Below are 23,670 nucleotides of genomic sequence, written 5' to 3' on the forward strand. Positions count from 1 at the left end.
ATCACAATCAGCCAGAATGGTATCTTCCTTTACAAGTGGTGTTCACGCCCGACAGAACAACCCAAGTCAGACTAGTATTTGATGCAAGTGCGAAAGGCCCAAACGGAAAATCCCTCAATGACCACCTGGAAAAGGGACCGAACTACATTAACAGTTTATTAAACGTGTTAATGGCTTGGCGGTATGATAATGTAGCATATACCGGAGACGTCCGAAAGATGTTCAACCAAGTGATGATCCGTCCAGAAGATCAAGTCTTTCACCGTTTCTTATGGAGACCAAACGAAAATGAGATGGCTAGAATTTATCAGTGGAAAAGGTTGAACTTCGGAGATAAACCGGCCCCAGACATCGCTGCTGGAGCTATCAACACCTTGGCAAAAGCTTCTCAAGATCGTTTCCCAGAAGCTGCTGAAGAACTCCGTAAACATGTCTATGTCGATGACATTGGAGGATCTAAAGAAAATGAAGAAAGAAGCAAGCAAATCACAAACGAGATAGATTCCATACTTGCCACAGCCTGCTTTCAAGTCAAAGAGTGGAACTCGAACAACCAGAACATTGATCAGTCAGATCAAACTGTCGTGGATTTTCTTGGTCACAAGTGGAACAAAGCAAAGGATACATTTTCTTTCAAAAAGAATGAAATTGCTACAAGTGAGAGTCCAATCACAAAGAGGAATTGCCTTGCATATCTTGCACAACTATGGGATCCAATAGGACTCGTAATCCCAACAACCATCGAGTTCAGAATTGCTCTACAAGAACTATGGAACACAGGTTACTCTTGGGACGATATCCTCCCAGACTCAATCCAGTTAAGATGGAAGACGAATGTTCAAATACTTAACCAACTTCTCAAGTACGAATTCAGTAGAAAGCTCAAACCAGACTATGCAGTTGAATTACCAGAAATCCATGGATTTTGCGACGCGGGAGAGAAAGCTTATGGCTCAGTCCTGTTTCTAAGATGGAAGCTTTCTAATGGAACTTACACCTGTACACCAATCTTGGTTAAAGCATTTGTGTCCCCAATGAAGAAGAAGTCAACACCTCGTTTAGAACTCATGGGATGCCTCTCACTCGCGAGAGTATATAAGACATGCAAGGAAGCATTAGAATTTGCTGGAATCAGCAACTGCAAAAGAATGTTCTGGATAGATTCCCAGATCGTGTTGTCATGGCTAAAAATCTGCCCAAGAAAGTTCAAGCCATTCGTCTCAGTTCGAGTAGCTGAAATTCAGGAAACGATTGACCCAGAAGAATTTCATTTTGTTAAATCAAGCCACAACTCAGCCGATGCCTTAACCAAAGGGATTGCGCCAGAAGCCTTGGAAGACTGGTTAAAAGGTCCCAAATTCTTGAGGAAGCCAGAAGAAGAGTGGCCCGCCTTCAAAGAAAGCGCACCAAACAATGAAGAAAGGAAGTCATCAGATACGAAATGTGTGCAAGTCACGACGACAGAGACCTTCCACGAATTTGTTCAGGACCCAGTTGATCAGAAACAAGTTGTCGGAAACCCTATCATGGAACATTTGATGAAATCGTGCTCAACGTTCAGAAAAGCCAGGAAAGTCATGGCATATGTTTTGAGGTTTATCAGCAACGGAAGAACAAAAGTAAAAAATCGAGACGTAATATTAGTGAAAGAGTTATCACAAGCAGAACTTTGGCTATTTAAATGGAGCCAACAAAGCCTGGACAAAGATAAGATAGACAAAAAGTTGATTTCATCTGAGGACGAGCAAGGATTATTACGCGCACACGGAAGGCTGGAAAATATCAGATCTCTACCAAACGAGCTCCGCAATCCAATTATCCTCCCGAAAGGACATCGACTAGTTCACCTTCTTCTCTACCACCTTCACGAAAAGCGAGCTCATTGCGGCAGCAAAAGCCTCATTTACGAATCCAGACGTCGTTTTTGGATTATAGGCGTACGTCACATGGCAAAGCATCTTACGGCAAAATGTGTGACCTGCAAGAAGTTAAGAAGAAAGCCATTAGAGCAACTGATGGGCCAGCTCCTTAGGCTAAGAGTTGCAGTGGAATTCCCAGCATTCTGCAACACGGCAATCGACATGTTTGGCCCGCTACAGATCAGAGTTGGTCGGAAAACATTAAAGGAAGCACATGCAATTATCTTTTCCTGCATGACTACTAGAGCAGTTCATCTAGAGTTAGTAACAGACAGAAGCACAGATACCTTTCTCATGGCCTTCAGACGGTTCACGTCCTTGAGAGGAAATCCAAACAACTGTTGGTCTGACTGTGGAACAAACTTTATTGGTGCTCAACACTACTTAAAGGAAACCATGCAAGAATGGGACATCCCAAAAATCCAGAGTGCCGTTTGTGAAGAATTTTTTTGTACGTTTCACTGGAACTGGAATGTTCCACGAACCAGCCATCAAAATGGTGTAGTAGAAAGTCTTATCTGTACGAAGAGCACTGGAAGTTTCGTCTAAGACCCAAGTCCTCACAGAAGAACAATGGAGAACCTATCTGGCACAAGTCACCTGTCTCGTAAATCAGCGACCGCTTTATCCCAGTTCCAATGGTATTTGGGAAGGTCCACCCGTCACGCCAAACGACCTTTTAATCGGGAATCATTTTCCACCTCCTGTGCCAGAAGAGCAATCAAAAGTGAATCCAAGGGATCTCGTTAGGAGCACTGAAAAGCGTGTACACGAATTTTGGAACTGTTGGCTGAAGTATTTTGCACCAGACCTGCTACCCAGGAACAAATGGTACCGAAAGAGAGAGAACCTCAGAGAAGGAGATCTTGTTTTGGAGACGGAACCTACTCCCAGAAGAACATGGAAGATGGCAGTTGTACTCGAAACATTTCCTGGCGACGACGGACTCGTGAGGAAAGCAAAGATAAAAACAGCAAATGCAGTCTACGACAGACCTATTCACAAATTATGCCTAATTGCTACCAAAGAGGAATTGGATAATCCGACTTAAGTAAATAAACACGTCAAATTAAGCTGCTCAGTCTAATTAATGGAAATTTAATTATACCTCCGCACTGGGGGGAAGTGTTTTGCATAACGCAAATATTTTTGGCATAAAGATGGAGCTTATAAAAGGAATAATAGGTACGTGTGAAAAGAAACGTGTTTTACATATCACGCATATTTTTGTGAGAGTATTAATAGATACGTGCCTCGCCTCATAAAGTCAGAAGAGAAGGCAACCAGAATTGTAAGTAGTTTTCTTGTATCCCTTGGCTTTTCTTGTAGTTAGTTGTGTTTTGGGAAACTTTGTAACTTATGTTATTTTCTTTCCTTTGTAGTTTGACAAAAACGTAAAACATAGACTTATAAAACTCAGTACTTGTCCAAAAATCTGTTTCTTCGACGTCTCTTCCGAAGGGATACTCATATATCCAATTCAACTACCACTACCACCACTACTAATAATAATAATAATGATAATAATAATAATGATAATAATAATAATAATAATAATAATAATAATAATAATAATAATAATTTCTTACAATAATCAGCTACACCTTCATTTTCAAATTAAGAGCTTCTATAGGAACTGGTAATGATATATTTGTAAAATGCTAGGAAACTAAAATTCGCTTTCTCGATGGAAATCTATTTACAAAGGCACCAAAACCAATTCAAGTTTTCTCTCCGTGTTTGAGTTAAATCCGCAGTTTGCTGCCATCTGGCTTGGCACCAAGACGACTTTTGAACTGTTCGAAGAAAGTTTCACATTGTGAAATATTATTTGGGGCTGGGTGCATTTTAAAACAGAGATAGACTAGGTGTGTCCCATTGATGCGTGGCATCGTCTGGGCTTAGCTGGTGTGAATATATTCTACAGTGCTGCTCTTAGAAGTGCCAGAATTAACAGATACATTACAGGATTTTTGTAATTTGGACACTCCTCTCGGATACTGATTTTGTCCTCACGAGACATGCGGGATTCTTATATTGTGGGTATCACAATTCCCTTTGTGTCTCAAGAACGAAGAGGGTCTAATTCGTCAAACTTCACAGTTATTTTTCTTTTTGTTACCTTGAAAACATGTTAAAACAAGCGGTTGGCAAGTTCACAAATGGCTTATCGGGCCCGAAATGTTTTCGGGACTTTCGAGAAACGGGCCCTTACTGACCCGGGTTGCTCGAAGCATGGTTAGCGCTAACCAGCGTTAAATACAATGGAAACCTATTCTTGGTTTGCATGCACGCGATGAGACGGCCATTTTGGTGTACAAAACAATTGAAAATAGCCCCACAAGTTTTGCATAAAAAAGAGTCAACTTTCCAAAAGACATTTTGCTGCATTTTTCTGTACATCAACATGGCCGACGTGACGTCAGATGTAAACTATCAATAGGTTTTGATACCTGTTAAGCAACGGTTCGCGCTAACCAGGCTTCGAGCAACCGGCCCCCGCTTATCAGCAATGATCACCATAATCATTGCCACTGTCCTTGTCGCCTTTGTCATTGTCATTGTTAATGTCACTTTCACTTTCATTGTCACAGTCGTTGTCACTGCCAATGCCACCGTCGCTGTCAATGTAACTCACTGTCACTGTCACTGTCATTGTCATTGTCAAGGTCAAGGTCAATGTCACTATCACTGTCACTGTCACTGTCACTGTCATTGCCACTGTCATTGTCATTATTACTGTCACTGTCATTGTCAATGTCACTGTCACCTTCACTTTTAATGTCACTCACTTTCATCGACACTGTCGCTGTCAGAGACGCTGTTACTGTCAATGTCAATGTCAATCACTGTCACTGCTATCGTCACTATTAATGTAACTCACTGTCAGTGTCACTGACTTTCACTGATGCTGTCTCTGTCAGCGACGCTGCCACTGTCTGTGTCACTCACTGTCACCGCTATTGTCACTGTCATTGTTAACTGTCATGTTCACTGTTAATGTCTCTTACTGTTACTGTCAATTGTCACTATCACTGTCAATGTCAATTGTCACTGTCACTATCAATGTCAATTGTCACTTGCACCGTCAATGTCAATTGTCACTGTCACCCGTCAATGCCAATTGTCACTGCCGCCGTCAATGCCAATTATCACTGTCACTGTCAATTCCAATTGTCACTGTCACCGTCAATGTCAATTGTCTCTGTCACTGTCACTGTAACTGTCAGTGCCATTGTCAATGTTAATTAATGTCAATGTCATTGTGAACGTCATTGTCACTGTTACTGTCGTTCTCAAAGTATTATTCGTTGCCATCTCCAACACGATCAATCAAAGAGGTGGTAAAGTCAATGAATTTATACAAGTGGAAAGTTTTATTACCGTCAAGGTATATTTACCATCACTTGAAGCTTCGATTCCCTTTTCCCCTTGTTCGTTAAGCTCTTTTATTTTTTTGTTCACGAAGCCATTCCCAATCTCTTGGGAAACGTCAGCAACCTTGAAGAATTTCTTGAGCATCGGTGTATCCATGTAAGGTCGCATTAGATTACTTGGTATGCTAAACATTAACTTCTGAGATAGGGTGAGGAAGTCGTGAATGGCACGAATGTACTTCAAGGCTTCTTCTGGCGGTTGATCGTTGTACAGCCCCAAGCGAGAATCAAATACCATTGTTCCGATACCTAGGTAAATACAAAAGAGTTTTTATTCCGGACAATGCAAGAAATGCAAAAACAAAAAAAAAACAAAAAGAAACATGCAGATAATTTGATTGTTTTCCCTTTTTCTTCCAAACGTCGCAAAGTGTCCCGCTCAGGGTAACGTAAACTTGCTATTTGGAACAATTCTTTGTTTTTGCGGCGGGTCTAAACCACAGGTCACACTCCACAAGTCACTCGTTGCAGGTCATTGTTTTACATTTTTGAAAGTAACCCAAATCCCTCAATTTGGTTAACCCTAGGCCTAAAAACCAACCGGTCCACTGAGTCTCAGGATTGTGCGATATTTCGTACTGGAGTTATTCGGAAAAATGTATTACTCAAATTTGTAGAGTTTAGTATGGAGGTGCCGTGTTGGTGTACTGCTGAAGTACACCAACATGGCGGCCGGAAACCTGTAGAAACATCTGGAATTTTGTTTGGCTGTCTTTAACACTTTCTGCTGTATAATGAGCTAGCAAAACATTTGTTTAGACATGTCTCCTAGTATATTGGCGGTTTAGGTCACAAAAACACGAGGGAAATCGAGGTTTTCATGCAACTGGCATGTTTTTCGAAAGTCGTCAACATGTCACGCACTGTGAAAAACTCTGAAATTTAAACTGCTCTATTTTCGAAACGAAGCACAGCACCGAGCTGAAAACATGCAAACAGATGTACTTTTAAAACCTCTTGTGGCAAGCTGATCGAGATAGAAACTCAAAAGGCTCTTTAGTTTTGTATTTTACTTTTTTGTGACGTTAAGTGCAAACCAAGCAATGGGATCCGGAACTGCTGGAACTTCTTTGCTGTTCTGCCATCTTGTTCTCCAGAATGCCAACCTTCCCGCACACGGGAAAGGACATTTCATGACATCACTTCCTGTTTTGCGAAATCATTTCCGCTCTCTTATCTTTTATGGAACATCTTTTAGATCGAACATGTTTTTAGTTGTATCGGACATCTTTGAGCAAACTGTTCTGTTTTGAAATGTTCGTGATATTTGCTTTGGGTTGAAGAATAAATTACTTATAAGAATAACAGAGAGTTTCCCGTATTAAGAAAAAAATTTCATGCATTAAAACTCTTTTCCCTAGCCCCCACCGAAAATGATGGTTTCAGGCATCATTTTTGTAAGATTCGTAGCGCAGCGTCCTTTTCATCTATCGCGCTGAAATTTGGCGTGTTTACTGGGGAGATATATCTCCAGTTTCCCTGAAAATCTCGGCTTTCTAGCTTTCAAGACGCCTACATGACGTCCATTCTAATTCAGGCAATTTGAGCCGATGCGATGACCAAATTTTCAATCGATCGCGGAGCTCTCGCGAAGCGGTTTTTCTAAAGTTTTTCAGCCAAAAAATTACACTACATGCTTCGGAATAGATAAAGAAAAGGATTTGTGGTTCATTGGTTAAAGAAAAATGGAAGCTGAGAGCCCAATAGCACAGTTGACTATAAATTTGTATTTTGTTCCTTTTTCGATATTTATCATAAGACATAAAATCGTTAATAATCATAAATTGTGGACAGAAGTCAGTCTTTAGGGTTTCAAGGTTTTTATTTATTTGCCATGATTACATATAATGTATCCGATTTATTAACGAAAATACAACAAATTGTAAAAAAGGCGAGGAAGCCCATAAAGAAACTATAAGAGCTTATGGAGCTATGGGCTTCCTCAAATTAGACTAGGAAATTAAGTTTAACATAGCACTGGGACGTAATACAATATATTATTAAGAAGACGAAAGAGTGCACACACACATTTATCCACAAAAATACAAAAGCGTAAATACCTCGAAGAATTTGATGCTACTAACAATACAGAAGAAATCTTTTAAGGTTTTTGCAAAACTGAGCGGCGGTAGATCCAGATGACTTATTTTGACTGTCAAGAGAATTGAAAAATTTAGGGCCTTGGAAGCGGATTGAAAATTTTCGTTTATTAGTCGAACTAATGGAATATAAAAATTGCAATTAGATGAGTACCTAGTATTATAAGGATGAATATAATTAGCCAGTGTAAACATGTCATTAAATGAATTCGGAAGTAAACCTTTAGAGAAGAAAAACATCAGCTCGGCTGATTAAATTGCTTTATTTTCCATGCAAATATACCATATTCGTATTCTCAATATTGAAATGGAACTAGCTTGCAATGGAAGCTAATTAACAATTATTCCATTCGCGCTTGTTGGATATGAGATGGTAAATAGCCAACGAGGCGCGTAGCGACGAGTTGGCTATAACCAGTCTCATATCCAACAAGCGCGAATGGAATAATTGTTTTATTAAAGTCCTTTAAACTCCAAAAGGTTAGAAAGAACGAAATACGAGCGAAAAAAGCGAGCAAATCCGAGCGAAATCAAAAAAACTTGATGAGAACCGATGCGATGTCGTGTAACACCTTGTGGTCAGACAGACGCAGGCTCGTCACAAAAACATTTCTTACCTTTTCGCGTACTTCTAAACGTCGGAATTTAACCCAGCTGTCCAGAAAAACTTTTTTTTCGCTTTCTTCAGAGAGAAATTTCGCTTTCCGACGAAAAAACTTTTAGCTTGGCAACACTTAGATCAATCATTTACCATACAAGGTCAAACCAAGGTATATGAGCTGATAACCGAGATTGAGTGAACCAATCAGAGCACGAGAATTGCATTATCCCAGGTTGAGAATTTAATAATGTGGGATATATATTAAAATGATTTTGCATTTGAAAAGGTTCCCCCACATTAGCCCTCATTGCAAGCTAGTTCCGGTCCAATACTGAGAATACGAATATATGGTCTATTAATAATACCTCGTGGATGGCATGTATACTAAATTAAAAAGTACAAAGTTTGATCAAGACATTTGAGCTTGTGACGTCACGCCAACACGAACAGATGCATGTAGCCACGGAGTGATGGCTACAACAAACGTTTCTCGACACGAAAAGCAGAACGATTCTACGACTTTTGAACAATTTCTTTGCTCGTCAGATTTAAGTGGTGAAGTACACGACCACTTGATATTTATCTCAGCTTTAAACGCTTTTCTATCCATTTCTGCATTTCTTGGAAACACTTTGATTCTAATTGCTCTCCGCAAGGAGTCGTCACTTCATACGCCTTCCAAAGTGTTGCTTGGAAACCTTGCAACAACTGATCTTTGCGTTGGTCTTATTTCGGAGCCACTCTATGTTACTTTATTGGTGACTATATTGCAGGAACATTGGAATATTTGTCTCTACTTACTGGACCCAGTTTTTGTTTCAACCACCATTTTGTGTGGGGTGTCTCTGTTGACAGTTACTGCGATAAGTGTGGACAGAATTCTTGCCCTGTTGTTGCGTCTGAAATACAGACAAGTTGTAACTTTGAAGCGAATCAACCTTGTCGTAACTACGTGTTGGGTAGTGTCCATTGTCTCTTCATCAATGAGGTTTTATTCGGATCCCATAATAACCTCACGGTACACCAATATAGTTGTTTCACTATGTTTACTAACCTCGATCGTCTGTTACGCGAAGATTTTCGTCAACCTTCGTCATCATCAACACCAAGTACAAAACCAAGTTCAACAACTGAACCAAACCAATCAATTGAACATAGCGAGATACAGGAAGGCAGTTTTCTCTGCACTGTGGTTGCAATTTACCTTAGTCGTTTGTTATCTACCACAAGTAATACCATTAACTTTGATCATTCATTCGGAGCCGTCTTCATCTGTTGCTCTCGTTTGGAGTTATACATTTACTTTAGTTTTCTTAAACTCCTCATTAAACCCGATTCTTTACAGCTGGAAGATAGAAGAAGTGAGGCAAGCAGTGAAGGACACAATCAGACAACTTCTTTGTTGTTAATCGTGTAAGCTCATATGGAAATATATCATCCTTAGCCTATCGCGAAAAAAAAAACGATGGTTAACAAATAAGATTATTCTCCAATAGCTGTAGTTTAACCTAAGAGTGATACTCAGTTTAGTTCAAGTTGCTTGTATGTTAATGAAATTTCATTTTTTGGTGGAGTAACAACGGTTGTAAATCAAAACTGAAGTTGTACTTTATTAACATTTCTTTGTAATCTTCAATAGCGAAACGAAAAAACTGAATAAATGCCAATTCTACCTCGGGTGGACTGCATTATTTAAACATGATGGAGTTAGGATGAGCAGTACCCAAGAAGAAATCCGAGAGATCTTTGTGGTGTTTGGATACAGAAAGGTAACATATCGTACGATACAAACTTCTCTGTTGTGAAATGTTCATGGCATCAGTCGCCATTTCCATTTGTCCACATCAGGTTTGTCATTCAAAACATGACATGTCTACTTTGTGTGGAGAAATACATCACCTAAAACTGCAGCCAGAAGTTTCCAGAATTTAAAAAATATTTTCTGAAATTGAAAATACTAGTTTCTAGCCCAATAGCTGGATAATATTGTTGTGTTAAAAAACTGCTACATGTAAGTGTGTGAAAAAAATCATTCTTTGCTGGTAAAACCAGCTGCTCAGCAACTTAAATTGTACTTCCACTGAAGTCGATAGCTCAGTGATGGGATGTTTGACAAATTAAAAAGCGTGAATTTTGATCATATCTTTTCAGCTTGTTGTTAAACTCACGCTTCCACGGTATCGTGTTGCTATTGCAGAGTAATGACTACAGCAAAAGTTTGTAAAGACAAAAAGCAGAACTATTTTACTCCGTTTGAACAACTCTACTGCTCACCAGATTTACTCGGTAGCATAAAAACTATCTTCAACCTGCTCTCTTTTTGAAATATTTTAGCCACAATTATTGTTTTCTTGCTTAAACATCGTCTTTCAAACTTGTCAGTTTTCTTTGTGTTGGGGAATAAATATTTTCGTGCGCGCTATAATAAGATGGATTACTTACTCATATTTTTGTCCCTTTTTCAATTTTTACAATCAAACAAGAAAAAATAAAGTACTCCTAAACCCGAGTTAAAAAAGGCAAGTCTTTGGCAGTCAAACCAGCTCCATCTCCTGTTTGTCTAAGCTGCTAGTTCATATATGGCGTATTTGACAAATGTTCTGGCTGGTATGTCAGATTATAAGTTGTGTTTGTTTTCTTTTTCTTTTTAAAAGTGCCTTTTCGTTATTAATATGTTAGATTCGGGTTCTCGAGTTAAAACATAAGTTATGAAACGTGGCACTTGGCTACTGAGTGATAATACTTGTTTGAGCTGAAGATATACTCCTGGGGACTCCCCACAACTGTGACAACTGCGCATTATTTTTTTGACACTTTCGGAATCAATTTCAATTGGTAAATGACGCTCTTACCCAATAACATCAGAATTATGGTTAAAACCTCCTTTTAGCCGATGATCTTCCGGATGTATTCAATTGTTAATAAAATCCTGAAGAGACGAAAATATAGCTGCTAAAGATTACGGTCTCCGGGCTGAAAATTCGCTTCATATTTAACAATTATTCCATGAGCGCGCTTTGGATAAGAGATGATAGATAGCCAACGAGGCGCGTAGCGCCGAGTTGGCTATAATCATCTCATATCCAACAAGCGCGAGTGAAATAATTGTTTTATAAAAAACGCCCACAAAATATAGCAAACAAGACTACAACAAAAATAAAAAGGCCCAAAAACTCTCGCGTATGCTTTCCGTGTTTGTAGATCATGGTATAATGGCTCATAACCCATGATTGCTTAGCCAATCAAAACTCTCGAATTGCATTATCCAATGATCCAGTTTTTAATAAATACGTATATCTATTTGGAACCGCCAGTCGCCGTGTTTAAAATTGCACCGGAAGTTAGATATTCAATCGCTTAACCAATCACAAAGGCGTGATGGTAAACTCTTTTATTTAACGACCAATCAGAAAAGTGTCCAGATTCTGGGCTACGAGCAGGTGACTCGTATCAGGCGTTTTTTTTTTCTTCAGTCCCCTTCTGTTGAAAACTGAGAACGCCTGATCGCAGGTTGTGTATTTATCGCCAGTCTTACAGAAATGCTCCCTTCAGTAAAAAGGTAAAAAAAAGTGGATATGATCTTCAATTTTCCCGCAGAGGAGCTTTTTTCCTCAAAGACTTCGGGAATTAATATCGATAACGTTAAGTACACGCGATATCATGACGTGATATAAGTTGTCAATCAGCACTATTTGTTCATGCAGTAAAAGGTCGTCTTTCAAAATATGACAGGTTTAATTTAAGTTGAGGAATAAATTACTTATAAGGTTAACAGGAAGTTTTCTGAATTGAAGAAAGATTTCCTGAAATGGATAATGCTAGCTTGCACATGTTGCAACCAAGTAATTCACTTGACTATAAAATTAATGTATATTTTTGCCCTTATCGCGGTATTCATCATGAAACAAAAATTGCTACTACACCTAAACTGTGGAAGAAAAATCAGTCATTGGTAGTAAAACAATCTGCCAGGCTAGTTAAATTCAGTTTTACGAAATCTATTGTTCATGGATGTCACTTGTAATAAATTAAAAACGTGAATTTTGATTGAGGCATTTCAGCTTGAAGTTAAAGTCGCTCCAACACTTCAGATAGTCATACCGCTGCGGCAGATTAATGGCTACAGCAAACGTTTCTGAAGACGAAAAGCAGATCACATTTACAACTATATTGCTTACCAGATTTAACTGCTGGAATACACGGCCAGTTGACATTTATCTCAATTTTAAACACTTTTCTATCCATTACGGCATTTCTTGGAAATACTCTGATCATAGTCGCTCTTTGCAGCGAGTCTTCGCTTTATCCGCCGTCCAAACTCTTGCTGAGTAACCTTGCAACAGCTGATCTTTGTGTTGGTCTTACTGTAGAGCCTCTCGTTGTTGATTTTTTGAACAATGGAAAATTTGTCGCTTCTTATCTCAATAACATTGTCAACCTATGGAATTGTACTTGTAACTCTGTGCCTAAGAGTAGCCTTTCCAGTATCAAAGTTTTTTAAAACTTTTTGAAACAAACTCTGACAAGCATTTTGCGAACAACATTTGACGTGGCAAGCCCGTGCACTTGGTCTTTTGTGAGATCAAAGGCATGCCATCTTTCGTAGCGCACACTAAACTGTTCTTTTTGATATTTATATATGCTGACATTATTGTGTACTTTTTAGCCTTTTTAACTAAATTTTCTGCTTGGGCGGCACTTTGCATTGCATGGGTCCTTTGGTCTCGTTCGTGCTTAATAACAATAATAATGACTGACAAATTTTCATTCTTTTGTTTTAAGCTGATAAACAATAATAAACTGCATTTACACGCTGAAATTTTAAGCTATTGAGTGAATGACGTCAATTTTCCCTAGATCCAACCCAATGAGATCCAGTCGGTCAGTTTTGAACGTGAGTAATAGCGGACCATGAAATCCAAAACTTATACTCAAAGTAAACAACCTTTGGATAAAAATCAAAGCTCAAAATTTTGCCGGGCAGATGTTAAGCAAACACACTTTCAAAATCTGAAGAAAAAAAGGACTTGATTTTTTTTATCATAGTACCACTTTAAGTACTACACTCCAGACACTATAGATATTTCAACGGAAAAAATAAGCGTCATAGGTACTTTAAGGGAATTTTTCAGTACAGGACGTTTGGAACCAAACTGTAGTGACACCAATAACAATACAGAAAGGTATGACTTTTGATGGACGAACAAAAGAACCCAATGAGAGATCTTTTGTTTTCATCCACCAACATGGCGGCGATGACGTCACGTGAAAACCTCCTTTTATGTTCCAACATGGCGGCGATGACGTCACGTGAAAACATTTCGTACTTATAATAATCAGTTTATTCACTCCTTTCATAGTTAAAACTACAGAAGGGTCAGCAATTTCAAATTACATACAACGTCTAATATAAATCTAAATATAACTATCACTTACTCTCTGTGGTAAATCTCGACAACTCTCCTTCCAAGTCTGAAATGCAATCATCTGGTCCGCAAGCCTCCTTCAGCTTAACAAATCTTGAAACAGCATCGTCAGCAACAGCGTTGAAGTTATCAAGATTTTCTTCTACAGTCTTTGGGCGCATCACTTTGGGAGAAATAATTTGTCTTAACCTGTGCCACTCTTCTCCATCCCTAAAATTAAAGACAAATCAAAGATGCGGTTTTTATTTCTTGCAGACAGCACAAGCTTTGGAACAGGTTTCGTAAAAACTAGCACTCACTTATGTACGCCCAATTTTTATATCCAAGCCTAAGCATTTGAGACCTATTTCCAACAATAATGTTAGTGTTATATTAGGGTTAGCGTTAGGTTAAGGTTTGAGTAAATCCAATTAACTGCGCAAACCTTATTAATCTGCACGAGTTTCGTTTCTTGCGTTAAATAAACGGTGATAATAAACAATAAACGTGAAGCAGGGAACTTTAGCACTTGCGCTGTTCCCCAGGGGCAATAACAAATCCCGATGCTTCTTCGTCCTTCCTAGAGGCATTAATCCGAGCATGCAATTAATGAATGCTTGCTTCCTGATTCAAAATTCTGATCAAATTTCGTGACATAAAGCTCACGACAATAAGCCATCGTAGCCACGTACGTCACACCTAATCCAACACTTCCATTTTTTCTTGGCGATGCGAAATCCAAAAATCCGTCGTCAGTCTTTGAGGATACTTCCCTTGAGCTCGAAAAACTTTCTCAGTGTCATTCGGATCGATGATATGGATCATTGTGTGACCGCTAAAACTTTCCTTATAAATGGGGCCATATTTTGCGAAGAGAGATTTGCTGAGCTTGTGTCCCTTCGCAAAGCCTTCAGATTTGCGATAAAATTCCACGAAGGACCTTAAACCTCTTGCAGGACAAGGGATGTCTTCGAATGAGCGCACTTGAGAAGCGCCGACTTCTGCTATATCTGGGTTCTTAACACAGAAAGCTTCGCTTTCTTCAAGCGGCTTCGGTTGCGTTGTTTGTGGTCGCCAGAAAACTGGCAAGGCCTAGCATCGTCGAGTTTCTTGAAGAATATTCTTACGAATTGTAGCAAGGAACATCTTGGAACTGAATATTTCGCTATAGCGTGGTTAGAGTGTCGGAATTCCTTATTTAGGTCGGTTGGGAGTCAAGAGTCACGTCCAGAAGGCACGCCGCAGACATGCGAGGCTCTCAAAAGTCACGCAATTTGAATACAACAACAGATGAATCTCCGGACTTGTATTTTGTGCTTTTAAAGAACTCTTTCGAGGGCATATTTTGCCAGCAATATCTGACAGGCTCATTAATTATGGGAAAGAACATTGCGTAAAGGAAAACGCAATGTCTTTGGGCTTGAAGTGGCATAGGGCCAGTTGTAGGGCTTTGTGTCAAAATCATTACCATATGCAAATTGCTGATAGTTGCCACATAAATGAGAAAGTTTTACGTACATGTTTTATCTATCTATCTATCTATCTATCTATCTATCTATCTATCTATCTATCTATCTATCTATCTATCTATCTATCTATCTATCTAACTATCTATTTATTGACTATTGGTCCATTACCTCTGACCGATTTGCCTCGAAATCTGATTGGTTGTTTTGTTTTGGTGTTCCTTTCTCATTGGCTGGGGAACTGGTGCGATTTAGAGCAAAAAATAGTGCGATTTGGGAAGCCAATCAGGTTGCATGGATCACCAGTGATTTCTTTATAGATGTAATAAAAACACTAATTTGCTTACGGCTTCAAAATATAGGAACGTAACAGACAGAATGGCATGTTTCTTAGGCTCCCTAGTCCGCCAATAGGGAGCTTAAGGAGGCTCGAAATTGTTTCAAATGAATGAAGGGGTAGTTTCTAAAGAAACTGTGGTGCTGCGTCGGTGGGGAAGTAGTATACAAAAATTTGGTTTTATCAACGGAGTTGATAATGTAAATTGGCCACCGTACAGAGATTCTAACAAATAAACATATTATGTCATTAGATACAGTTAGGGTAATCATATTAAAAGCGAAATTTGGCCAGGTATTAAGTACCCAGCGTAGATTTCTGACATTATATTTTCCTTGAAAATAACGTTACCATGGCAACCATATACCATATATTGAGCCTTAAATTGAACATATGTTGTTTTTTTTGAAGAAACGGGACAAGAAAAATTTCCCATTCAGCGTTACCGGATAATGTTAGAAATACTCTCTAAAATAATTAAAATGCAGCAAAATCTATCGGGCAGTTTTTTGGAAAAAACAGTTTTTTTTTTCACCAACGGAATTTTTTTTTTAATTTGAAAGACAAACGTTTTAAATTAATCTAAGCTAGCATGCAAAAAATGAAAAAAATTCACTGTCTGGAAGCAGAGATATAAGCGAGTAAAGTTGCAAAATCAGGAAAAATGAGGGGTTACAAAATCAGCAATTAAGCATGCGTCACCAGTTCATTCGAGTCCGCGCGCGAGTGGAGCTACAGACCAACACAAACGGATTGAAGTGACCATTAAACCGTTTGTGTATAATTTTTTGGTTTTTGTGAATAGGAGATTTCTATTTATATTCCTTATATATAGCTGGAGCCCTGGGCTCCTGATATAGGAATTACGAGAAAGGTGAGCGAAATTAGCGGTATTTGTTTATTTCTGTTTTCTTTTTTAGTAGATCTATTTAATCCTTGTATATTTTTTAATGTGTAATATTTGGATTTATAATTTTTTTCTTTTGTTATTTTGTACTTTTTAATAGCTGGGTGGTCTGTCTGAGTGTGGGTCTTTGACTCTTTTACGGACTATCCTTATGGCACCTTTTTTGTTTTGTTTTGTTTATTTTTTGTATTTTGTAATTTGCCATTAAATTGTAATAAATAAATAAATAGAGTGGGTTTCAATCGAGTGTCGTAAAACCAAAACCAAAGTGATTACTTTGGCTAATCAAAAAGGACAGAGACAATCAAGTAAACCAAGCAAAACTCGAAGTAATTACACGTAGCCGACAAAAAGCACGGGAAAATTTGCACGCGCGAGCCACAATTGGTTTTGGTTTAACTTCTGATTGGTTGCAAAAGTGGCGAGAAAACTTTGAACCAATCACTGAGTGAAGTAATGAAAAACCAAAGTAATTCGCTAATTACTTTCGACACTCAATTGAAAACCGCTCTAAATAAGTAGATCCATTTGAATCATGAGCTGACGCAAGCACCTTACAAATGGCGTGTGTGGCTTACGCGCGCGCTCTCAGCTAAAAACCCTTTCGAGCCTGCCCACTGACGTAATTTTTGGGGGTGAGTTGCTAAGGATGTAATGGTTAAGTAATTTGAGAGAATTTGGCATTATTTTGGTCAGTTACCAACCACCCTAAATATGACTTCATCATGCCACGCCCATGGTCACGTGACCAATAAAAGAAAACTCTAAATTTGTCTACGTGCTACGCAATTTGGGTATTTAATCAGTGGTTTGATAATTTGTATTCGTTTTTGCATCCAGCCAAGCATGTTTTTCTTTTTATTTTAAAAAAATTTCTTTTTGAAGAGATAAAAGATACTGAAATAACCATAACATTTTCAAAAAAGATGATTTGAAAAAATCAAAACTTAGCTATACTCTGTATTTGGGGGTGAAACGTGCCATAATTTAAAGACTGCTGGAAATTAAGCTTTTTCTCAAACCGGAAGTCAATTCGTTTGCGCATGCGCAGTTGATCTGAGAACGAGCGCGAGGAAGAGCGAGGAAAAACCTTGGATGGAAACAACAGTAAGTGCAGTGATTTTTGCTTATGAGTGACTTTTCTTGTCATCTCACGATATGATGACGTCAGTCACCGGAAGTAAATTTCACTTCCCTAGCAACGCGCAAAAAATCCGTCTGTGGGGCCTTAAGCACGCGCGTTTTTGAGACGCGGAGGGCAACCGGAAGTGAGCTGTTGTCCCTTTTAACTTGTCTTCACACAACCTCATTTACATTGCTAAGTATTGTTTCTCCATTAGAGATGATTAATAGAAAAATGTGGGAGACGCCACTGTCCTGCCACGCGGAATGTTCTCTTCCGGTTGCCGGTCCGCGTCTCAAAAACGCGCGTGCTTAAGCTCCCTATTGAAGACGCCCACAGCAACGACAACGCCACGTAGCAAGAATATTATTAGTGAAAAAGGAAAAATAATCGTGGTTCAAGAGCGGCACGCATTTCCGTGCATTTTTTTGCCATTTTTTTACAAAACAACAACGTGAAGGTACCAAACCTTAGGTTTGACGACAGCGCGAGCATACAATGAACCATTTACTTTTCTACCTTTACTTTAAAAGCGTTAGTACCTATCCAGTTACAGGATAGTTCGTCGTACAACGTGAACAAGATAGAGCACAGGCAGCCCAAGCTCGGCACACGATTTATAGACTTTGTATGGGAAAATTAACTTTGAGCTTATAAATGCGAAAATAAGCTGTAAATGTAGAAATAAACTTCACTTACCTCTACGTACAGTTGTCCTCGTCTTTTCTGTGCAATCGGAGTGCAAACAGTGTCCGTTTTAGACGGGTTTGTGGCTTACGAATTTTCGTTAGTTTCATTAAGAGAAGAAAGGCTCCCACAAATTGCTCTCGCATCACAAAGCAACGGACCGAATCGCCATAAAAACACCACAGCCTTAAGGCCAGGTAAATTTCCTATCATATCAACTCCACTCCGGGACCACACAGCGATTTTTCGCGGATAAATTCCAAATAATGTTCGCCTTTCTATAACCTCCCCACGCGCTCGGCTAGATGTGTGGCTACGGCCATTATAGCTTGATGGCAATCATATTACATTCTACGACATTATATTACAAAGTCCCAACTTTTTGTCCAAAATATGTGCGTTACGCAAAACAAAAAAAACGAGTGTGAATGTTTCATGAGGGGTTCCAAACACCGAGAAACAGATGAAAGCACGACGCCGTAGAGTGCTTTTATTGTTTCGAGGTGTTTGGAACCCCTTATGAAACACGAAACACGAGTTTTTGATATGGCTTCTAAAAGTATTCACACTTCTTTAGTAATTTGGGGGTATTGTTTCAGTGATTTAATTTCCCACGAGATTATATAATTAATATAATTAAAATATGCGAAATTCGTTGTTGATTGTTGGAAGCCATTAGAGTGAAGATGGCAGAGTGTTCTGGTGTGAATAGCGTAAGCCGTTTTCGTTTTCCAAAAACTAGGAAGAGAAATCAAAGTTGTTAGAAGAGAATATCCCTAAGTCAAAAGCTTAGAAAAGCAAACAAGCGATTAAAAATTTCGCGAATGGCAGGTCAATAGGCAAGTTTGGTCCGGGTGGCGCCGTCTGTACAGAATTGGCAAATATGGATGCCAACACTATAAATTACTGACTAAGTTTGTCCAGTGGGAAGCGTACTATTGTCCTTGTGTTGGATTTGGTTGTGATCCAGAAGACGTGTGGTTTTCATCTGTGTTTTTATTGGGTATCAAAACTCGTGCGTGTGACGAACTTAGCCATCTTTTATTGGCTATCAAACTTATGAATTATTAATGACTTTTAAATTTAATAGTTAATAGTTATTAAGTTAGCGATCCTGTATATTTAAACTCCAATTTTGTATCAACCGTCACCTCTGAATATGTATGCAGAAGCACACGAAACGTCAAAATGACACGTTGATATCTGATGTTTGTCACCGCTGTTTGTGTCAGTTACCAGGCCTTTGAATAAAAGCGAGGCTGGAGTTGACTTTCAATTGCTTTGATACAAACCTCACTGCTTTTCTCATGTAAATAGAAACTCCTTATCGTTTCATCATGTGATTTACATAAGAGAGCAATAAGCTTTGTATCAATGCAAGGTCAGCTCCAGCCTCGCTTTTATTCAAAGGCCTGGTAACTGAGCACAGAACTGTAAAATGGTATATTCCCAAAGACTGATCCAGTCCAAATCCAAAAGAGACACGAGCCCCCTCTTGTGAGTTTTGACCACCCCTCCCCCCTTACTGTGATAAAACGCCTTTGTGCCATTTGAGGTGATAAACAATTTACAAAGAAGAAAAGCCAGGTTGGGAATAAAAAGGCAATACTAGCTAGCAGCATATAGCACCCCCCTTGCGGAAAACTGTTTGGCAGAGGTTTCTTTGATTTCAATGTCTAGCGAGAACGAAAGCAACCCTCTACACGGATCTCCTCCAAGTTCTGTCACGCATCACGACGCAACGTGACGTCAATGCACACTGCACTTTCTCTCCTCCGCCAAAAGGACAGGCGTTAAAATTCAAACCGATTATAGCGGGTTTCTAAGCCGGTTAAGAGTTTTAACACTTAATTTCTAGACGACAACGTGCATACCCCCGACTGTTTTCCCCGATTCTGGAAAACACAGACCAACGACATATATTCTCAGAGACAAATTAAAACATGGAACCATGAATAGCAAAATACAAACGGTGTTTTCGATGCTTTTATTTCACTCCAAAAAAGTATTTAAAAGAACTTTTTTTAAAAAGTCAAGGTTAGGACAAGTATCGATATACAAAGGCTTTGTTACTTTTTGAGAAACCCACTTGTGCTAATTATTTGTAAATTAAACTCGAAGTCGTATGATTACCTATGCAAATGCAAGTAATTACATGACCGGAAGAAGTATGTTATGTGCAAAGGAATCTGCGATCGCCAGGGGGCAAACATTACAAGTTTCCAGAAAGAAACGACAGAAAGTTGTGTCTTCGTTAAAAGCAGTGTTGTTGGACAAAGAATAACGCCTCGATTTTATGAGACACAGAAGTGACTAATGCGTGGGCCTGAAAGTTTTTGTGTGATTACTGCGATAAAATCTATCGATTAACACTCTTTCGATTCCGGCTTGCGTAATTCCACTCTCTAGCTGTCAAGTCAAACTCGATCGACAAACTTGATCTTGACCGGTTTATCAGGAACAAGAATCAGCATTTGTATTGATTCCAGTGGTTCGTTGGTATACTCAATGCGGAACCGCTGAAGTAACTGCAAGACCGAAATAAACTCAAGTTGAATCAGGCGGTCTGATAGAGCCTTTTTTTCTTAAAAAAGTAAATAAAAAAGGAACAGAAATTATACACAAAATCTGTTGAGTAATCAAGTGCTTTTGCGAACTGCATGTATGTATGTAAGTATTAGAAGTCTAACAAGACCAAAGAGTCGAACAGCGTTCCGCACGAGAATCACAAATCAAAGATTTCTTAATTCGCTCCGTCTGCGCAGGGTCAATACAAATGCAAATGAGGCAAAGATCGCTTCAAATACGCATGCCCAGCTGGTAACCCAGCCCCTTTTATTGCGAGAGCCAATGTAAAAGACAGCCATCATCCTCACCATACATACACACTTATAATTGACGGCTCTCCGTAGGGGTTTTTCAGGGCCAGTCAAACAGATACTACAGAACAAAACCACAGCTTTAAAAATAGCAATTGGCAGAAGGCAAGAGGCAAACCAGTTGAATCAGTTTACAAGTGCAGATGAGAAGTTGAACCAGGATCATATTCAACAAGTGGTCATGCAGAACGGGTCTTGAACCCGGGATCTCCAGATCTAAAGGCAAGCGCCAACTACTGGGTAACCCTGTCTCCTATAGAACCACCAGATTCTCATTTAAATAACTATGTGTAACTAACCTTGCATAACAACAAGTATGCTTCCATTTCTGCTATTCGTCGACCTGTGGAAAAAAGAAACATTTTGACACATAAAGGAGAGCCACGTCTGTCTACGATCGTTGACGAAAACGCTTTCGTTAAGTTCTTGAAAAGCATGTCTAATAAAACCATGTGCCGCCTGAGTTATTCAAAATTTGGGTGGACAAACAAAGAGTAGTATGGTATTTTCCGCTTCAGCCAATAGGTACTCCTGCGATGGAAGACGCAGGCCCAGGGATCGAGCTCGAATGCGGTATATTTCTCATCATTCTCAGAGCTGCTCAGTCCGGAAACGAAACACTTCTTAGTTTTGTTTTCTTTCCTCAGAAACGAAAGGTATCTATTTTAACTTCAGGATAAATTCTTTACACAGTGTGGTGTAGTAGCCAATCAAACTAGAGTTATTAGAGTTGAGCCTGTCTCAGCGGTGTTAGTTTCAGAAGGTGCGAACTGTTTTCTTCGCTTTTTTTTCGAGTAATTTGAACTTTATCGTGGAAAGAGTGGAAAGGCACTGTATGTGTTTGTAGGCGACGAGGTAGTGTTATATTCGTAAGCCAAGTCAACCCACGGTGTCATAGAACAATACGCACAGTTTATTTCGGAACTTCCTAGAACTTGCTGTACCAATAAAAAACGTGAACTATTCAACTTAAAACAGGAAATAAAAGTATATGAACGTGAATTTTCTTAAGCCGTTTGACTGAGTGTTCTTGTGTATTCTTCCGTCTTCTTATGTGGTTCGAACTACAATCTCGGACAAAAGTAGTTGAGACATTCTTTAAGTTTAGTGTGTTAGACAAAAACTGCAATAAAAGCCCTAAAAAAACTCCCTCGCCCTTCCCCACCCAAAGCAAACTTGTTTGTGAGAAGCGCAACTGAGGTATCAAACAACACTCGTTTGGGAGGGGAGGGGGGTTCCTAAATGGCAGATTTATGTCATTAAAAGAATTTTTTTTTCATATGGACCCTCAAGGTGATCGATTCCCTAATTAAGGCTCTGAGTTTGTTAAACCCATGATCGCCATTCTGAAAAAGTTACCAGAGAATTTCCCATTTGGTTTCAGTAATGTACATAACATCACAGTAAATAAAATATTAGAAATACACCTCACTTCATGATATCCGACGTCGAAAGATGTAATTGTGTCGAAGTCCATTACTCGTCGCTTTCAAGATTCCAGATATTTATTTTCACCGCCTGTCTTGTTTATCCAATTGCCGTTCCATTCTTGAGTGCAGGTTGCAGTTTGCAGGTCGTTGCTTTACTGAAACAACCCAAAGTTTTTCAAAAATGCTAACCGTAGGCTTAAACATTATTTTTAGGCCTAATGTTAGCATTAGTAAAACAATGACCTGCAACCCCAACCTGCACTTTACACACCCTCCGAGCTCCATAAGAGTATATTTTGTTTAAAGATCCACCAAAAGCCATTCGCGTTACAATGACTTCGACGCCATTGCAGGTTAATTAATTAAATATTCTACTGTGTCCACCTGGTAAATCTGCGCATTTCTACTACCCCCTGAAACCTACCAAAAATATGCGCAGAAGACTCTACGCACAAAGACACTACTTAGCAGGAGATTGACAGCATAGACTTTTCCCGACAGGGAAAAAAAAAAAAAAAAAAAGAAAAAAAAAAGAAAAAACGGAGAAATTCAACTCGTTTTCTGCCACTGGATTGCCATATGGCAACCCATTAATTATCACTTTCTTTTAGGTACAAATAAAACTTTTGTTGTTGATGACAGTACGGATTAAATGAATAAAGAACTTATCTTCTCACCCACGCACATGCGCACTCCGTATCCAAACTGCAAGTTTGCGAACGCGTGTTGTTCGTCTTTATTTTCCCTCATCCATCGTTCTGGTCTAAACTCTAATGGGTCTTTGAAGATATTCTCGTTATGACAAGCGGAAAAAAGGTCAATAACAACGTTTGTCTGCAGAAAGTACACAAGCGAAACAAAAGGCGTCAGTTTCACCTAAATACATTGCTTTGGTTAAAAAAAAAGAATTTTTTTCCATTTCTGGCAAATCCGTGCATCCGAAAGTGGCTAAAGCAAACCCTAGATTTTTAACGGCCTTATCTACTGGCAAATATTTAAAACACACTTTGTTCGTCAATTAAGCGGCACGTGTGCGTATGCTGAATCAGAAACAAAAATCACCTATTAATAATATCACTACCACCTTACAAATTAATTTTAAGAAATTATTTCATTTATCCGTTGCCCCAGTTTCACATGTCGCTTGGTCAGAGGTTAATCACACTGCGCATGCACTTATGAATCAACCTAGCGTTGTTTTGCCGGGATTTCAATCTCATCTCCCCTCCCCTCCCCTCTTTTCCTCTTCAGCGTCTTCTTTATTACCACGTTTTGAAGAGGGCTTTTCGCACTCCTCGTTCCCCACTTAATCTAAAGGGCGCGTAAGGCGGATCGCTGTAAATTGTCGCGGGTCGCCTGCAAACTGCCGTGGGTCCAAGA

The 23,670-nt window shown here is 39.1% G+C and overlaps 3 protein-coding genes across 5 annotated transcripts in view; 1 reads left to right on the plus strand and 2 right to left on the minus strand.

Annotated features, from left to right (window-relative positions):
• The window catches only part of LOC138056925 (cholesterol side-chain cleavage enzyme, mitochondrial-like), a 19,242-nt gene extending 4,828 nt beyond the window's left edge, over positions 1-14,414 (minus strand). Inside the window, exons 1-3 of one of the 3 annotated variants that reach the window (XM_068902890.1) lie at positions 14,161-14,414; positions 13,493-13,692; positions 5,321-5,605 (exon numbers count right to left, since the gene is read on the minus strand). In XM_068902890.1, the coding sequence (XP_068758991.1) occupies positions 5,321-5,605; positions 13,493-13,643 (436 nt within the window). In that variant the 5' untranslated portion in view covers positions 13,644-13,692; positions 14,161-14,414. The other 2 variants (XM_068902889.1, XM_068902888.1) reach the window with 2 other exon arrangements.
• LOC138056924 (melanocyte-stimulating hormone receptor-like) lies at positions 8,401-9,575 on the plus strand. Its single transcript, XM_068902887.1, has one exon. The coding sequence runs from the start codon at positions 8,527-8,529 to the stop codon at positions 9,463-9,465; it is 939 nt and encodes a 312-aa protein (XP_068758988.1). The 5' UTR covers positions 8,401-8,526; the 3' UTR covers positions 9,466-9,575.
• A 5,536-nt stretch (positions 14,415-19,950) lies between the features above and the next one.
• The window catches only part of LOC138056926 (1,25-dihydroxyvitamin D(3) 24-hydroxylase, mitochondrial-like), a 32,350-nt gene continuing 28,630 nt past the window's right edge, over positions 19,951-23,670 (minus strand). Inside the window, exons 7-9 of the mRNA XM_068902891.1 lie at positions 22,968-23,124; positions 21,160-21,203; positions 19,951-20,509 (exon numbers count right to left, since the gene is read on the minus strand). Of these exons, the coding sequence (XP_068758992.1) occupies positions 20,399-20,509; positions 21,160-21,203; positions 22,968-23,124 (312 nt within the window). The 3' untranslated portion in view covers positions 19,951-20,398. The remainder of the gene's footprint in view (positions 20,510-21,159; positions 21,204-22,967; positions 23,125-23,670) is intronic.

The sequence above is a fragment of the Montipora capricornis genome, chromosome 7, assembly GCF_036669925.1.
Source record: "Montipora capricornis isolate CH-2021 chromosome 7, ASM3666992v2, whole genome shotgun sequence".
Taxonomy (NCBI): domain Eukaryota; kingdom Metazoa; phylum Cnidaria; class Anthozoa; order Scleractinia; family Acroporidae; genus Montipora; species Montipora capricornis.

What these genes read in the sequence shown, in the direction of transcription:
- LOC138056924 (XM_068902887.1), top strand. Translation starts at nt 8,527, where the DNA reads ATGGCTACAACAAACGTTTCTCGACACGAAAAGCAGAACGATTCTACG.